Source organism: Leishmania braziliensis, chromosome 35, assembly GCF_000002845.2.
Source record: "Leishmania braziliensis MHOM/BR/75/M2904 complete genome, chromosome 35".
Taxonomy (NCBI): Eukaryota; Euglenozoa; class Kinetoplastea; order Trypanosomatida; family Trypanosomatidae; genus Leishmania; species Leishmania braziliensis.
Window position 1 is genome coordinate 1,805,264 of NC_009326.2, and position 16,288 is coordinate 1,821,551.

At 55.4% G+C, this 16,288-nt stretch overlaps 6 protein-coding genes across 6 annotated transcripts; all 6 read left to right on the top strand.

Moving 5' to 3' along the window:
• Window positions 1–1,060: 1,060 nt before the first annotated feature.
• LBRM_34_4840 (conserved hypothetical protein) lies at window positions 1,061–2,209 on the top strand (the record flags this gene model as incomplete). The annotated part of the gene is made up of 1 exon (XM_001568532.1): window positions 1,061–2,209. The coding sequence occupies one exon, from the start codon at window positions 1,061–1,063 to the stop codon at window positions 2,207–2,209; it is 1,149 nt and encodes a 382-aa protein (XP_001568582.1).
• Window positions 2,210–3,513: 1,304 nt separating this feature from the next.
• Window positions 3,514–4,593, top strand: LBRM_34_4850 (RAD51/dmc1 protein; the record flags this gene model as incomplete). The annotated part of the gene is made up of 1 exon (XM_001568533.1): window positions 3,514–4,593. One exon carries the CDS (start codon window positions 3,514–3,516, stop codon window positions 4,591–4,593), a length of 1,080 nt encoding a protein of 359 aa, XP_001568583.1.
• A 954-nt stretch (window positions 4,594–5,547) lies between these two features.
• LBRM_34_4860 (conserved hypothetical protein) lies at window positions 5,548–6,009 on the top strand (the record flags this gene model as incomplete). Its single annotated transcript, XM_001568534.1, has 1 exon — window positions 5,548–6,009. One exon carries the CDS (start codon window positions 5,548–5,550, stop codon window positions 6,007–6,009), a length of 462 nt encoding a protein of 153 aa, XP_001568584.1.
• A 1,146-nt stretch (window positions 6,010–7,155) lies between these two features.
• Window positions 7,156–9,906, top strand: LBRM_34_4870 (putative DNA replication factor; the record flags this gene model as incomplete). Its single annotated transcript, XM_001568535.1, has 1 exon — window positions 7,156–9,906. The coding sequence occupies one exon, from the start codon at window positions 7,156–7,158 to the stop codon at window positions 9,904–9,906; it is 2,751 nt and encodes a 916-aa protein (XP_001568585.1).
• A 1,926-nt stretch (window positions 9,907–11,832) lies between these two features.
• LBRM_34_4880 (putative tubulin tyrosine ligase) lies at window positions 11,833–13,995 on the top strand (the record flags this gene model as incomplete). The annotated part of the gene is made up of 1 exon (XM_001568536.1): window positions 11,833–13,995. The coding sequence occupies one exon, from the start codon at window positions 11,833–11,835 to the stop codon at window positions 13,993–13,995; it is 2,163 nt and encodes a 720-aa protein (XP_001568586.1).
• Window positions 13,996–14,955: 960 nt separating this feature from the next.
• Window positions 14,956–15,570, top strand: LBRM_34_4890 (conserved hypothetical protein; the record flags this gene model as incomplete). Its single annotated transcript, XM_001568537.1, has 1 exon — window positions 14,956–15,570. One exon carries the CDS (start codon window positions 14,956–14,958, stop codon window positions 15,568–15,570), a length of 615 nt encoding a protein of 204 aa, XP_001568587.1.
• Window positions 15,571–16,288: the final 718 nt, after the last annotated feature.

Sequence of the window (16,288 nt, forward strand, 5' to 3'; positions counted from 1 at the left end):
GCTGCGTGTCTCTTCCTTTCAAAACTATCGCCTACTTCGTTCCCTCGCCTCTCCCTCCACTTTACCCCCCAAATGCACCGTCGGTCTCGACCGTTTGACTGACTCTGTGCGTGTGTGTGTGTGTGTGCCTGCTGTTTGCTGCATTGTTGTGCTCGTGTGTTCATGCAGGGCAAGGGAGGAGGTTGGGATGCTGTGGTGGCAGAGTGCGGTGATGATGTACATCATATACCGATAGCATTATTTGCTACGTTTCTTTTCTTTGCATCTCTTGTGCTTTAAATCGTTGTCCTCATCCGTTGCCGTTTTCTCCCACTAACTCCTCTTTGCTTTTTGCGAGTGACTGCGGCGATAGACGCAGTGCCATGACTGGAGGAGGCGAGAGCCGGGATCACCCTGAGAAAAGCAACAGGCCAACTGACGTACATCACAGCGGCACTACACGAAAAAAAAAGGACGGCGGCGAAGCAAATGCCTCTAGGCCGATAGCGTTGGCCGCTCCCCCTCTTCTCGTTTTTTATTTTCTTGTCTGTCTTTGCCCAGGCAAGGGTGTTTCTCAAACGGGGTTTCCAACACACCGATACACGCCGACAGTGGCCATGTAGCCAACTCGATAGACTGCATCGCCTTTTATTGCATTTTTTTCTTGCTGGAGAGGAGCGCCACCCCCCCCCCTCCTCCATTTCCTCCAATCGTACCACCTGTTTAGCGGCACCCAAGTCTCTGTTTGGCACCTCGTCACCTCTCCTGTTCACCTTTCCCGCTCCTCTATGCACACACACACACACACACGCATGTACACACGTACACCCACTACTGTGTCTGTGCGTCCTTTTCCTTGCCCCTCTCTCCCTGCCCCTGTCTTTCTACTTGGCGGCCTTTGTTCGCGTTCAGTTTCTTGCTGACCCCCACTTCGATGGTGTCCCACCGCCATCAATATCTTATTGTTCTTTCTATCCTTTTTGTTCTGTTTTTTTTTTTTTCACTGCGCTTCCCCCTTACTTACTCACTCTTCCGTCGATTACTCGGCCTCACCGGTAGTCACACACTTCACTAAGGAATAATGGTCAACGCATTCGCTGAGGAACTGAAGGCTCGCGGCAACGAGGCCTTCGCAGCGAAGCGCTTTGAGGATGCCATAGTGCTTTACGACAAGGCCATCGAGATGGACTCGACGAACTTCATCTACTACAACAACCGCGCTGCAGCCTACCACGAGCTAAGGAACTACGCCAAAGCGATCGAGAATGCCAACAAGTCTATCGAAATCGAGAATAACGCCAAGGGGCACATCCGCCTCGGAGCCGCGCTGTGGGCGCAGATGAAGTACTGCGAGGCAAAAGGCGAGTTCGAAGTGGCAGCAACGATGGATCCCTCGAACAAGTTCATCAAGGACAGTATTCAGTCCCTGGAGAAGCTCATCAACCCAATGCCCTCCGTCTCTGGCTTCGCGCATCGACGCGGCGTGCCGCACCCGTATGAGTACGCCCGCGCCGCGGCAGCAGCCAACGCGGCAGTGCAGGCGTTCGGCGGCGAGTTTGTGTCGGTGGAAACAGGCACGATAGGTCTCATCCTTGACGTTGCCGTCATCGTCCTGGCGGCGCTTCAGGTGGTGGCGTCGATGTTTGTGCCGTCCATGGCCAGGTCCCTCTGGCCGTACATTCTACTCATCACGATGGGTCAGCAGGCCTTGGTGATGCGCGTGCGCAACCTTCTGAAGTTCAAGATGGACATCCTGAGCTCATGGATGACCCACTTCTCTTCCCTGCTGTTTATTCTATGTTTCTTCGCCCAGCTTACCGGCGTGCGGCCGATCATGTTCATGGAGGTTTTCATCGCTGCCTACAGCATGCTCGACCTCGTGCATAAGCGGCAGCAGATAGCCGAACTGATGGGTCCTCAGTACCGGTACATTGCCCCGTACGTGCAACAAGCCGATGGGGCCAAGGATACGATTCGCATCTTCAGTGCTACCGTCGAGGCGCTGCTGCTGTTCATTATCATGTTCACCGGTGGCGCCTTCTTCACTCTGGTGTACATTCAGTACGCAAAGTACCGCTACAACCACGACGGCTACGTGAAGCTCGCCTTTAAGGGGTTGCGGATGAACATCACCCGCATGACCACCAGCTCCTTCATGCCAGCGGTGGTCGACAAGTATGCCCAGATGTTCTTTGACCTCCTCGACAAGGTTGCCACCCAGCCCGTTTAAGCGCTGTTGGCGAAGGAATATGAGTTCCTCTGTGTAGCCGCAAGCGCGTGGGTGTATGTGCCCACCATCGATTTGGTGAACGATGAGGGGGAAATGAGTATGCCCCCTGTGTGGTTTTCTGACCTTTTCTTCCTCAATGTGTGGTCGACCCTTTTCTCTCAGAGGAGGTATATGTGTGTGTGTGTGTGTGTGCGCCGTTTGCGCTCAGAAAGCTTGCGTGCTTTAGTGGTGTGCTCAGGTACTCTCCTCTCTCGCTGTGTGTGCCATGCCTGTGCTTCATGTCATCCTTTTGGTGTTTCTTTCTGCTGATGAGCAGGTGTGCTTGACTTGTACTCGAGACGCTGATGGCCTTTTTTGTTGCTCTTGCTTTCGCCGGTAACGAGCAGTGCGTTGTAGGCGTTCACTGCGATGCCAAGCACGGAACGGGGTCGCGGAATGAACTCACGATTGTGGAAGAGATGAGACAAAACGAAATCAACACGCTACAGCGAATAAAAAGACTCATCAAAGGTGAGCCGTAGGTGTATGCTGTAGCGCTCCAACTAAGCGATTTCACGTGTTTCCTTTGAGTTCTTTCGATAAATCTCTTTATTCTCCACCATACTGACTCACTCCACTCTTTCGATTGTTGTGCAGCTGTGTGCTCGTTGAGTTGGTTCTTCGCTGCCACTTTCTCTTTCGTCTCTTTTGCGGGTGTTCTTCTTCACCAAGCGGATCACTGGCGAGTTGAAAAACAGAACGCACTAAGGCAAAGGGGCAGCACAGAGTGGCCACAACACGGCTCTCGTGGCTATCCGGGTGCTCTCTCTCTCTCTGTGTGCGTCTGTTGTACCCAAACACGCCTTTCTCCTTCTACCGTGCGCAGCCGACGGTGTGAATCTTTTCCACTGACGGACACGTTTTACATCTCTCCTGCTTCACTCTCACTTGCCTCTCCCGCTCTCCTACCCTGCTTTCCTGTCTTGCTTGAGTAAATCACAGACTCGCTGCTGCATCTACCGTGAGTCGTCCGCCCCCACGCCCACTCCCCATTCGCTTTTTTCCCTTGGAGCGACTATCGATGCAAGCCTCCTTCCTTCCCTCACTTTGACGCCCCCCCTCCACCTCCCCCTCCCCCCAGCGGTGACATCTGCTTCTCTTCTACACGGGTCGTTTTTTTCAGCATCCCTCCGATTGTCCAGCTCGACTCAGAGCCTCTCCTGTTTTCGTTTGGCGTGGACGAGGAGAGACAGACGCGTCTACTCGCCTTCAAGAGTGCCTTGTCTACTGATTTGTTCTCTGCTGTGCAGACTCTCAATTCTACGATGCAGCAGCAACAGCACAGTGCGCACTTCGCGGAAGAGCGCGCCCTTGACCGAGGCGCCGCCTTCGACGAGCCTCAGCAACTCCCCAACTCCGTTACCGGGGAAGCAGCGGGACAACCTCTGCTGGAGGTGGAGCGTCTTGCCGAGCATGGCATCGGAGCCGCGGACATTACAAAGCTGAAGCAGGCGGGGATCTTCACCGTTCCTGGTGTGCAGATGCAGTGTAGGAAAGACCTCATTCAGATAAAGGGTCTCTCCGACGCGAAGGTGGACAAGATCATCGAAGCCGCGCGACGTGTGAGCGACGTGGGCTTCATCACCGGATCGATCTACCTGCAGCAGCGCAGCACTATTCTACGTATCTCCACCGGGAGTACAGCGCTCGATCAACTGCTAGGCGGCGGCGGCATCGAGAGCCGCTCCATTACAGAGGCGTTTGGGGAGTTCCGCACCGGCAAGACACAGATCGGTCACACCTTGTGTGTGACCTCCCAGCTGCCGCTGGAGATGGGCGGCGGCAACGGAAAAGTGGTGTACGTGGACACTGAGGGCACATTTCGCCCAGAACGAATTCGACCCATTGCGGAGCGCTTCGGGCTGGACCCGAACTCCGTGCTGGACAACATCCTTGTCGCCCGCGCCTACACGCACGAACATCAAGCCCACCTACTCTCCATGGTAGCGGCCAAGATGGCAGAGGATCAGTTTAGCCTACTCGTCGTAGACAGTATAACAGCTCTCTTTCGTGTTGACTTCTCCGGCCGCGGCGAGCTCGCGGAGCGGCAGCAGAAGTTGGCGAAGATGCTGAGCCAGCTGATGAAAATTGCGGAGGAGTTCAATGTCGCCGTGTACATCACCAACCAGGTAGTCTCCGACCCCGGTGGCGCCTCCATGTTTGTGGCAGACCCAAAGAAGCCTGTCGGCGGCCACATTATTGCCCATGCCTCGACGACGCGTCTGTCCCTGCGCAAGGGCCGTGGCGATCAACGCGTGTGCAAAATCTTTGATAGCCCATCGTTGCCGGAGCTCGAGTGCGTTTACAGCATCTCTGAACAAGGGATTACCGACGCGGTTGAGTGAGGGTCCTACATGGGAAAGTTGCAGAATACTTCAAACCCTTCTTTCTTGGTCGGCTCTTCTGGTGTGTCTGAGCACGGGTGGGCACCTCTGTGATTTCAACAGAGGTGCATGTGCGTCGTCGACCTGTGCATGAAGGCACCGTACTCGAGGCTCACGCGCAGGCACACAGCGAGTTTTGGGTCTCGCTCCTTTCTTTTCTTTCAACTGCTTCAACCTGCTGCGTTCTTGTGATAGACATGACAGTGTCTGGACAGGAACAATGGTGCACTTGTGCGTTCGTGTTTTTTTTTCTGACATCGGCCGACTCGTCTATCCGACTCGTAGGTGAGGTGAGCGAGTGTGGAGGGCACAGCAAGGGGAGGGGGTAGGGCATGACAGGATTTGAAAGCGATGCCAAATGAGGTACGGCCGTCGTAAGCGGATTTTGCCAACACGACCTCCTACTCCAGCTTTCTCTGTTGTTGTTTTTTTTTCGTTCTTCAGAGAGGGAGCATATGCGCGCTCATGCTGGTTGTGAAGCCCACTGACACCCCCGCTGACGGTGTAGTGACCTGGAGCTCATCTCCCACCGGCACCGCCATTCAAGGTGCCTATTCGCTTACTGACGTTCTCCATCTCACTCAATTCCCTTATTCTTTCCTCGTGGAGGGAATATTTATCTCCGCAACAACTCTTACAAGGACGCCGACCTCACCTAACACACAGCAAAGCTTGTGGAAGCAGGCCACAAAAGAGAAGTGTGTCGCGACGCGTCGTTGCTCCTCAGCCGTACACTTGTCTCGTCACGAAGAGCTCAAACGGACGGTTACATTTGTTATTCAACGGCCTTCACGTGACGACTGTTTTTCTTTGGCCACATCCCTGTGCCTGCCGTAACAAGACCTCTCTCGCGCACAACTTAAAAACTCATTTTTATTTATTTATTGTGCGTAGCAGTCATTAGGGTCCGTCACCATGATGCGCTCGTCGGAGAAGCATCAGGGCGTAAAAGCCATGCACATCAACCGTGATCGTATCAAGGAGAGAATTCAAGAAAAGCACCGCGAGCAGCGGCAGCGGGTGCGGGATAGTCGACTGGGAGGACTGCGTAGGGCGGAGAGCGGCGAGACATCTGACCATGCGTGGTGTGCAGGCACTCGTGAGGCAGCTGTGACGGGTCATTCAGAGGTCGAATCAAGCACCACACGCGCGCCTGACACCACACTGTGCTACAACTCCGACGAGATTTTGACGACATCGGCGGTGCAGGACTGGTCTGATATTGGCCACGAGTTTGGCGTCAACATCCACGACGCTGATGTGATGGAGTATTTATTAGGTCTCGAGGAGGAGATTCGGCAAGAACAGTTCTTTCAGTTTTACGATCAAACAAACAGTAACGAATGGGAAGAATACTTCTGCTATCTGACACGCTGATAGAAAGCTGCGTGTGTGAGTTGTGCACTCTCCCACTGCCTTTTAGGGAAGGAGAGAGGGAGAGGGGGGGGGAGGAGGCGCTCGCACCACAAGACTTGTGTAAGTGCATGTATTCGGCCGAATGCTCGTGTTAGTGTAATTTTATCACACACGTCAGGTCTAACCTCACCGTCTTCTTTACTCGCCGCTCCCTTCTTCCGAGATTTGTTTGTCTTCTCTCTTCTTTACAGTCCGGCTCACCCGAGTTTCTCCGTTCTGTTCTCTATACTTCCCCCAATTTTTCTTCTTTTTTTTTTTTTTTAAGTGTGTCCGCCTGCTCCATGTGGATCAAAGTATGCGAGTTGGATCGCAATGACGCAAGAAGGCAGCTTGTCGTCGGGTTTATTCTGTCGTTGTTTCTTTAGTTGGCTGCGTTTACTGTAGCTTGACGACCTTCTGCCGTGCCGCACTGTCGCCAACCAGGCTCCCCTGTGACACCCTGTGCGCGACCCCAGGTTGCAACGGTATTCACATGTGTCTCTGCTTCTGATCTTCTTGAGAGCTGCTTGGCTGTCGAACTTGCGCACAGGGGATTCGAATGCGCCTACCACACTTGGCTTCCCTCGATTTCTATGGCCACCTGTGAATCTGCTCTTTCGCCTCTTTTCGAATTTTTCAGCACTTCCCGTCCTTTTGGCCTCCTCCCCCTCCTCGATATTGTGCGTCTGTGTTGATGTACGGCACTCACTGACAACACCGACAAGAGAGGGGTTGACATACGACTGCTGCTTTAACCCCTCTCCCCATCGACACCAAACTCCGGCGGATACCGTACTGCTGGAAAGGGAGGGCCATGGTGTATAATGCGTGATGCAGCACCTATATAGTTGTCACTCTCCAACCACCGCACTCCTCTCGTTCCAACTCCACACTGTCGTTGACGCCCCTCCCCCTTTCTCGCACTGGTGTCACCCGTTTGTGGCGTCAACTCCCCTCCCCATCCTCTGTTTATGCTTATATGTGTTTTTTTTTTAGGAGGCACTCTCCCTCGTGGGACTCGCAGCTCTCCTCACCGTCTGTCCTGGCCCTCACATACAGGCGAATTCTGCAGCTGGATTGTGTTGAGGAACACCTAAAGTAGGCATACAGCGCGCATTGGGAGCACCGATGGAGATCACGGATGCGATGAAGGAGCGTCTTCGCTACTTCTTCGTGCATCACAGCGAGCCACCCCATCCTCTGTCGACCCGCGATGGCGCCAGCGCATCTGTCTTGCCTCGGACGAGCGGCAGCACTGCAGTAGCCGCAGCTGGTGGGCGTTCTGTTTTTATTCAAGAAGTGGACTGCATGAAGCTGCTTAATGTCTGTCCAGAGGTGGGGTGTGCGCTGCTGGGTCAGACCACAACGGTCATGGATGCGCTGCGTGTGGAGTGTGCGGCGCTGTGCAAAGAAGCTGGGCAGACGGACATCCTTAGCAGCAGCATTTCCATTCGCCTCACGCATGTACCCGTGGTGATGACAGGACTGCCGTCCGTGCCGCCCGCTCGCGGTCAACTCGTGCAGCTTTGCGGGTCGATCATTCGCATGTCAACCAAGCGCGTGGTGCCGTACGCATCGCGGTTAATGTGCCCGCGATGCCGTGATACTATCGAGATATTCACAAACCCCTTCGACCGCGCGACGGAGACCAAGACACAGTGCTCGCAACCAGCCTGCAAGCACGAGCCGATGCAAGTGATTGGCCAAGTTTGGATGGACTACGCCGAGTGCCGGCTGCAGCAGCGGTCCAACCAGTCGGGCCGCCTGCCTCGGAGCGTCCTTGTCACGCTGGATGACGAGCTCAGCATGAAGTGCTCGGTGGGCCAGTTCGTAGAGGTGGTGGGGCTTGCCTTTCCTAAATGGCGGCATGTTTTCCCATCTAGCAGACCCACCATCGAGCCGGCCATCTGGGCGATCAACGTACTCCCAATGGAAGCGTACCGCGGGGCAGCTACAACAACGAGCGGTGCACCGGGACTGCGTCGCCGCAGTGGTAAGACGGACCGGCCAAAGTTCAACCCGGAGCACTTCTTCACCTCCTTCTGCAAGAACAAGCGCAAGCGTGGCGTGACGTTAGCGCGTTGTGTGTGCCCACATCTCTCGGGGCTTTTCGCACCCCGCCTCGCGGTGCTGCTCTCTGCCCTCGGCGGGACGTCGACGACGGGGAAGACCTCCATGCACGTGCGCAACACAATTCACTGTCTCTACGTTGGCGACCCCTCGACTGGTAAGACGCAACTACTGCGCTTTGCCGCGGCCATCGCGCCACGCAGCACCTCGACGACCGGCATGGGCAGCACCTCCGCCGGTCTTACAGTGGCAGCCGCAAAGGAGCATGGCGAGTGGGTGCTGGAGCCTGGCGCCTTGGTGTTGAGTGATGGCGGCTCCTGCATCATTGACGAGCTACGCACTGTCTCTCCAGCTGATCGTGCCTCACTACATGAGGCAATGGAGCAGCAGACCATTTCTGTGGCAAAGGGCGGCCTCGTCACGAAGCTGCGCACATCCTGCGCGGTCTTGTCAGCCTGCAATCCCCCTGCCCGCCGCGGTGGTCGCACAGAGATCGGTGTTGGCGGCCCACTGTTGAGCCGCTTCGACTTTATCTTTCTTCTTTGGGACACACCGCAGCCGGAGGTGGATGCGCGAATTGCGTCGCACATGCTGCGGGCAAACACTGGGGCACAAACGTCGCTGGAAGAGGATGAGCTGACGGTGGAGGAGGTGGCACGGTACCTATGGTGGGTGCGCACGCAGTACGCCGCTGCAGACGGTCCTCTTCTCTCCGACTCGGCCGCCGACCTCTTGGGCCGCTACTACGAGATACAGCGGCAGCGCGGCGCCAGTCCGTCTCTGGACGACGCGGTACCGGTGACGGTGCGGTTCCTCGAATCCCTTGTGCGACTTGCACAGGCGCATGCGAAGCTGCACCTACAGACGGTGTGCACGCTGGAGGACGCTGCAATGGCTGTGTTTCTCATGGAGCGCACCGCGTACAGCCTCAAGTGCCCGCTGGACGCTGTCGAACCCGGGGTGTGCAGCAGTTCGCGTGAGCTGGACGAGGTGTTTCTCTCAGACGAGCCTGAGGCCCTCGCTCAGCAGGATGCGGTGCTGTCCGCCATCATCGATGTCATCTTTCACTATCGGCTGCCGTCAGCGGACTCCTTTAATGGTGCCCAGACAAGAGGTGAAGGAGAGATTGCTTTGGCGGACCTTCCCTTCATGCGGGCGATGCGCATCACTGACTCTTCCCAGTACAGGAATTCCTCTTTGCCCACCGGCAATGTTGTAAGCGAGGACGACGAGGCCAACGGCTCACTGCTGACTCAGCGGAAGGTTCTCTCAGCCTCCTTGCATGCCAAGACTCTCGTCGCCATCTCCAGCGCTGAGCGGCTGGCGGAGGAAGTTGGGCGGACCTCTGGCACCGCCTACAGCGTTGCTCGCTATGCCGGTTCCAGTATTGAACTGACCGCCGACTCGTCGCCCACAGCCGTGGCGGCTCTGTTGCGCTCTCAGCACATGCGTCAATCTGTGTCTGTTGTTGCGGCCGTGGCGGTCCCCGGCGTACCCTCTGCATTGCCTGCCTCTCAGTCACGCCCTCTTCCCGCTCACGTCGAAGCGGAAAAGGTACCAGAGTACACAGAGTTGTGGACTGGGAAGAGGCCGAGAGAGGAAGCCGAGGATGAGGTGCTGCTAACGGATAGCGACCACCAATCTACCGCCTCCAGCGCGCCGCTCTCGCAACCAGTGCCGGCTCGTCCGCTGCCATCACCGTCCTTGCCCATTCCTGAAACGAGCTCACCGCCGTACTCGCTTCGGCCAAACGGTACGCGTAAACGGTCTGCTGAGGACATAATGCGTAGTCTTCGATTTCATCCTTGATGATGGAACTTGCTCTTTTCGTATTGTGCTTGCCTGCTCTATTCGTCCGGTGATTAAGCGAGTTATTCCCGGAGAAATTAAACTGCATGCATGCGCGCGCGCACACACACACACACAGGCATGTGCACCGTGATAAAACGAGTCTAACGACTTTGAACTCGGTAGCAATGAGCTGTGTATGCGAGCCACCTGTGGGTGCGCAAGCCTGAGCGTGAGCAACAAGAGCTGCCCACTTTCCGCCACATATTTCTCGATGGCCAGTGAGGCCAGGCGTCTGGCTGAGCATTCTTTTTGCTCCTGCACGTGGCTGCCTCATGTGCAACATGGAACTACATAAGAGGGAGATACATGCATTTTTCATTAGCGAAGAGATGCGCAGCGCGATGTCCCATGCATTTCTTGTTCTCTGTCTTGCTGGTACATTGTGGAATACTGATAGCGTCGCTGTCCAGGTGGAATCGGTCCCCATCGACGCAGATCTCATCGAGAGACGTACTCGCCAATGGCCATATGTGAACCCTCATTCTCTCCTCCGTTTCGTTGCGTACGCCTCTCTTCCCTCCCACTTCTCCGTACATTCCCTCCTCTGCTCCCTTTTACACCACCCTCGGTGGGACGACTACCGTCTCCTTACGATCTCCCCTTGTGATGCCGTCCCTTGCCCTGCCTACCTAATCACCCACGCACTCATGCGCTTCTCTCTCAAACAAAGCGACAATCACGAGTTTTTACAAGACCTGCTCCCATAAGGTTACTGCATGTTGCCTATATTTGCTTAGCACTTTTCTTCTTAATCTATTTTCTTGAATTTTTGTCCTTCTCACCTCTCTTGTAACTTTACTGACGTGTGTATTTGTTTGCTGAGTGCTACGCCTCGTGCAGTGAACCTTTCGCCTTGTAATACCTGCAGCCCCCGCAGAATCGTAGAGCGTGGACTGAGAGAGGGAGAAAGTCGTAGAGCAATCGACTTCGGCCCCCTCCCCCCTTTTGCTTCTTCTTCTACACTCTGTGCGACCTCCTTTTTTCTCTGCTCGCTGCGCGTTTCCTCGCTCTGTTTTTCTTGTTCTTTGGCGTGCGTGCGTGCGCGTTGGCTTGTGTGTGTGTGTGTGTGTGTGGGTGCGGGTGTGTTGTTGTCCGTCTCGTCCGTTTCCGCCTCAAAAAAAAGTCTCGCTAGATTCTTTTGGCTGAGCGTGCTAGGGCCACTCTAATTTAGAGAAAGGAGTAGAGCACGAAGGAAAATACAACCCAAACGAGGCACACCAAATCCGAGAAGCGGGGAAACGAAGCGGCTCAGTCTTGCATGTAGCGCTCGACGTGCCTAGTTAAGAAAGTTACTACTTTCATTCTTGTTCTTCTCTACTCCGTTTGTGTGTCTCCATTGTGGTGAGTTTTTGTATTCTTCGCAGTGTCGAGTATTTTTGTCTCTCCTTGTCCACATGTACGACTGCCTTACAAAATTGGTTTAATGATCTTTTCGTCTCCTTTGCTTGTGTGCACGCAACCCAGGACTGTTAGAGGGTGCAGAGGAGGAAGAGAGTCTAGAGGCTGAAACGAGAAAACTGCTGACTGGCTGGAACCTACACCGTTACTCCCCCTGTGTGACTACCATCGACTTAGAAGGTTAGTCACTCCTCTTTGCATTCCGCTCTGTTGGGCCTCTCACGTACGTTCTTATGTGAAGCTGCAGTTGGCGTCTCTACGACATTCCTTTGGCGATTTTTTCTTTTTAGTTGTATGTCCTGTGTCTTTTAAAGACTTTAACCACCGCACCGTCCTACGCCACACACCCGCCGGAGGCGCCTCGCATACATAACAAAGAGGGAGTTAAAAGGGGAAGGAAACCCCATAACAAGAAGCACTTCGCTAGGTATCGCCGCCACGAAACTGAAAAGCAAAGCCGCCTTTATCCGGCAGCTCTCTGCCACGATGAGCGCGTCGGCAAACGCGTTTCCGGCGCTGCCGGATACCTTCAAGTTGCCCTCTGTCGCAACCGTGACTCGCAAGCCGGTCCGTGTGGTGCGACAGACACGCGCTTTGCCTGCCATGGCCCGTGGCTTGGTTGCGCCGGCGCCGTCATCGACGCCATCTCTCTATCCGCAGAGTCTCTGGTGGGACGCACAGCAAGGCAACGAGGACACGGATAAGATGACGCGCAAGCGCACCTACTGGGCGAGCGACTACCCTCCTATTGTCGTGGGCAAGTATGTGACAGACCCGACAGGAAAGGACTTTTCCGACCCGCGCTACGTGCCCGCAGGGACGGCGGCGCGCTCTCGCTCATCATCGCGCACCATAGTCAAGAGCGACGCAAGCACGGTCGCTCTTAGCCGTGTCGCCAGCTCCGTGACGACGTACTCCAGCTGCACCACAACCTCCTCGACCGTTCAAGGCTCTGAAGAGGACGAAGAGAACGCTGCGATGCAGATCGCTGTAAAGCGGAAGCTGCTTACAGTGGTGATGCCTATCTACCCCTCCTCCGCTGCGAGCTTTTTCTTCCCGACGTCGTACGTGCATTCATCTCGTGACTCGACGGATTGGCGAGGTCTACCAAAGAAAATTAACGACGATCTGCACCCCGACGACCGCACCAATATCTCCCTCTCCTTTGTGTCTGTGCGCGAGAACAACCTGAACCGAATGGGATTATACAAGATTGGCCCCGGCGCTGTCGCCTTCAGCGCTGTCATCAAGGCCTTTGAGGCGGGCGGACTCAGATACACGGACTCCAACAAAGACTTCAACATATTGTGGGCCAAGCGGGCCACCGTCTACACCCTGTCCTCGCTGAACGCGTACCAGAAGGTGAACCACTTCCCCGGCACGTGGGGTGTGGGGCGAAAGGATCGGCTGGCCTGCAACATTCGCCGCATGCAGCGCTTCTTCAGCGACGACGCCTTCGACATTGTGCCAAAGTCCTTCCTAATTCCGCAAGACGAAGCGGAGCTGCGCCGCGATGCGGAGATGAACCCCGGCACCCCGGAGAAGCCGCTGATCTACATTGTCAAGCCCGGCGCGTCGAGCTGTGGACGAGGGATCCATCTGTTCAAGGGCGTGCCCCCCATGCCGCGGGGGGTGGGCCGCGAAAAGGAGATGGTGTGCCAGAGGTACATTGGCAACCCTTTGCTCATCTATGGCCGGAAGTTTGACCTACGGCTCTACTGCGTCGTCACCTCGTTCGACCCATTGCGGATCTACCTCTTCGATGAGGGTCTCGTGCGATTTGCGGCAAAGAAGTACCGAGGACCCGACCAGGACCTCGATAACATCCACGTGCACCTTACCAACTACTCCGTTAACAAGACAGCGGAGCTGAGCAAGGAAAGCAACGGTAAGGATTACGATAGTGATGATCCACTTGACATCAAGTGGTGCCTCTCCGACTTCAAGCGGCACTTGGCGTCACATCACCCGCTGGGGCTGGATGCGTGGTACCGCATTCAGTCAGAGTGCGAGGATGTAGTGATAAAGACATTCCTCAGTATTGAACACAGTGTCGTGGAGGAGGTGACTCGCAACTGCGCTGATTCCAGCGGACGCAACTGCTTCGAGCTGTTTGGGCTGGACTTGATGGCGGACACCAACCTCAAGGTGCGACTGCTGGAGGTTAACATCATGCCATCGTTGGCGACAGCCAGCTCTCTTGACAAGGCCGTGAAGTCCCGCATGCTGGCACATCTATTGACGCTGGTGCGTGTCATTCCGTATCGTCGGGATAGTCAGCTGGACCCCGACAACGCGGAGGGCACCTACGTACCACGCGGCATTCAACGGCAGGCAGGGGAGCGCACGTACAAATTTGGCAAGCATCCTTTTCCGAGCCTTCGCATTCTGGAGCGGCCGCTGCTAACCACCTTCAACGACCCGAGAAACGAGGACTCGCTCCTATCTAAGGCTGAGTTGCTCATGCTACGCGAGTATGAGGAGGAGCTGCAGTGTGCCGGCGGCTTTCGATGTGTCTACCCCGTTGGGCACACCGTTGAGCGATACCTTCCGTACTTCTCGCATGGTGTTCGTCGCAGCAACTACCTGCTGGCGTCGGCGGCGGTGATGAGGTCGAAGCTGCCGCCGCATCAGCGGCTCTTCGAGTAACGCGGAAAGGATACACGCTGTCACCGAGGAGGTGGGGCTGCATTGTGAGCCTAACTCCGAGAAGAGGCATCCAATGGAAGGGTGTGGAGTGAGTGAGACGTGCGGGGAGGAGCGAGCCGGATGTGTGTGTGCTCTGTTCGAGGGCATTTTACTCTGGACACTCATTCAGTGACGAGGTGCGTAAGCTGCTCGCAACGGAGGGCAACCTACACTACCACGCAACGCCGCCACTGCAAGGGCAATACCGTCGACTAATCAAAGATGCTTGTGAGAGAGCGGTGGCTGTCTCTTTGTTTTACGCCTGGGTAAATACGGTTTGCTTGGGTGTTGCCATTGTACTTCCTCTTCCTGGTCGCCTTTCTGTGAATATAGAGGAGGGTGAGTGGTCTCGCTCCTCTTTTCTTTAATCTGGTGCACGTAGATTGATGTGATGGCGACGCACCTCTGCAGGTGTGCATACTGTCATGAATAGTTGATCCTATTTTTTTTTCTCCTTCGTGACTTGTGTGGGCGCTCTATCAGACCATACGACCATGTCAATAGCCTCTCTGTACTACAACCTCTCAATCCCCTACACTACCTCTCCAAGTTTCTGTGTGAAGAGGTTTCGCACTCCCCGCCACTTTTGGTGTTTACGGCCTACGGAGCTTGATTGTTTCTCAGCCCTTCGACGCGCATCTTGTCGTCGCATGTGCGCCCACGTCTTTGCTATCTACACCCTCCCCTGCATTTTGCCCCCCCCCCCCCCACTCCCCCTCCGCCTCCCTCTCTTTGCACATCGATTTATTGCTTTAGTTTATATCGCTCTCCATCGGATCCAACGCACATTGCGCTTCTCTTCCTTTTCGGTTGCTTCTACTGCAGTGGTTTGCTAAAGGGCCCTTGCCAGAGACTTCGCGTTCGGTGTTCACTGTCGCTTATCTTTTCTCTCCCCCTTCCCAGCACTCTCCAGTCATCATCATGCTGGACTACCTCATCCCAATCGGCATGGCCCTGGCTGGCGTCTTCATCATGATGTTCATCTTCCAGAACATCAGCACATCAGAGATTGGCAGCGACTCGATCGTACCCGCTCGCAAGCCGCGCTCCAAGAGATCGCAGCGTCCGTCGCAGAAGTACACGGACGACGTGCTGGACCTGGCCACTGAGCAGCTTATCGCGCGTGAGGTGGCCCGAAACCCGTCTGGTATGATTACTGACAGCAAGACAGTGACGCCGCAGACACTCGATAGCATCCGTGGTCGCCGGCAGGCCAAGGAGGAGGGCCAGCGCACCCAGACTCATGCCAAGGTTAGTGAGCGCCAGAAGCAGTCCGCGAAGGACCAGGGCTTTAAGGTGGTGGAGAACCTGAAGAGCTTACCGAAACAGCAACACCAGCAGGAGAAGCCGCAGTTCGAGTCGGAATCGGCCACGTCTATCGAGGATCTTGATCGTAAGCTGAGCCTTTTCTTTAAAACCAACGGCTCCCGAAAGGTCAAGGAGGTGAATCTCAAGGAGGAGGTGCCGGCCGAGAGCGGCTTCAACCGCGGTCACGTTGTCCTGAAAGGCGACTTGAGCAAGGCAAAGTGCTGGTGAGCGCTACCCACGCACTCCGTGCTCGCGTGTGCAAGGAAGGGGGTGGGGGAATAGGAAGAGGGTTGCACATGTAACTCTCACCTTCTCCCTTTTTTCTCATCTTCGTCATGCTCACACAAGCGTACGGATGTGTGTGTCAGCTGCTTCCCTCCTCATGGTAGGCTAATGAGCTGTTTTGCTCTCTTCTCGGTTGTTGTTATGAGTGAGTTATGAGACGGTGGCGGCGGTGCCGAGCCATCCTTGTTGTCCACCGATGTCCGAGCTCATGCGCGTGAGGTACTTTTGTTGACACTATGAGTAACTCACTGTGACTCCATTCAGGGACCATGGCGACTGGCAGGCACCAGAAGACGCGTGAGTCGGCGTATGATCTGTTTGTTTTTGATATCCGCATGGGTGTCGCTGTCTGTGTCTTTTTTCTCATTTCACATTCTCACGCAAACGCGTGCTTTGGCACGGGCGTGCCGCAGAGGTAAACTGATGGTGTACCATCTGAGGCCCACGACATTGTCTTCCTAAAAGGAACAAAAGGTGTGTGCATGTGTGCCTCTGCGAAGGGGGAGGGGCGGCGGCGGCTCCGTCATCTTTGCCACAGAGAGAGAGAGAGAGGTGCGGGACGGAAGGAGTGAATGAGTGGCGGGGTGGGGACAGAGTGCGGAAAGTGCGTGTTGCTCGTGTTTGCTATGGACGTTAAAAAGGGGATGAGACGGCGGAGTAT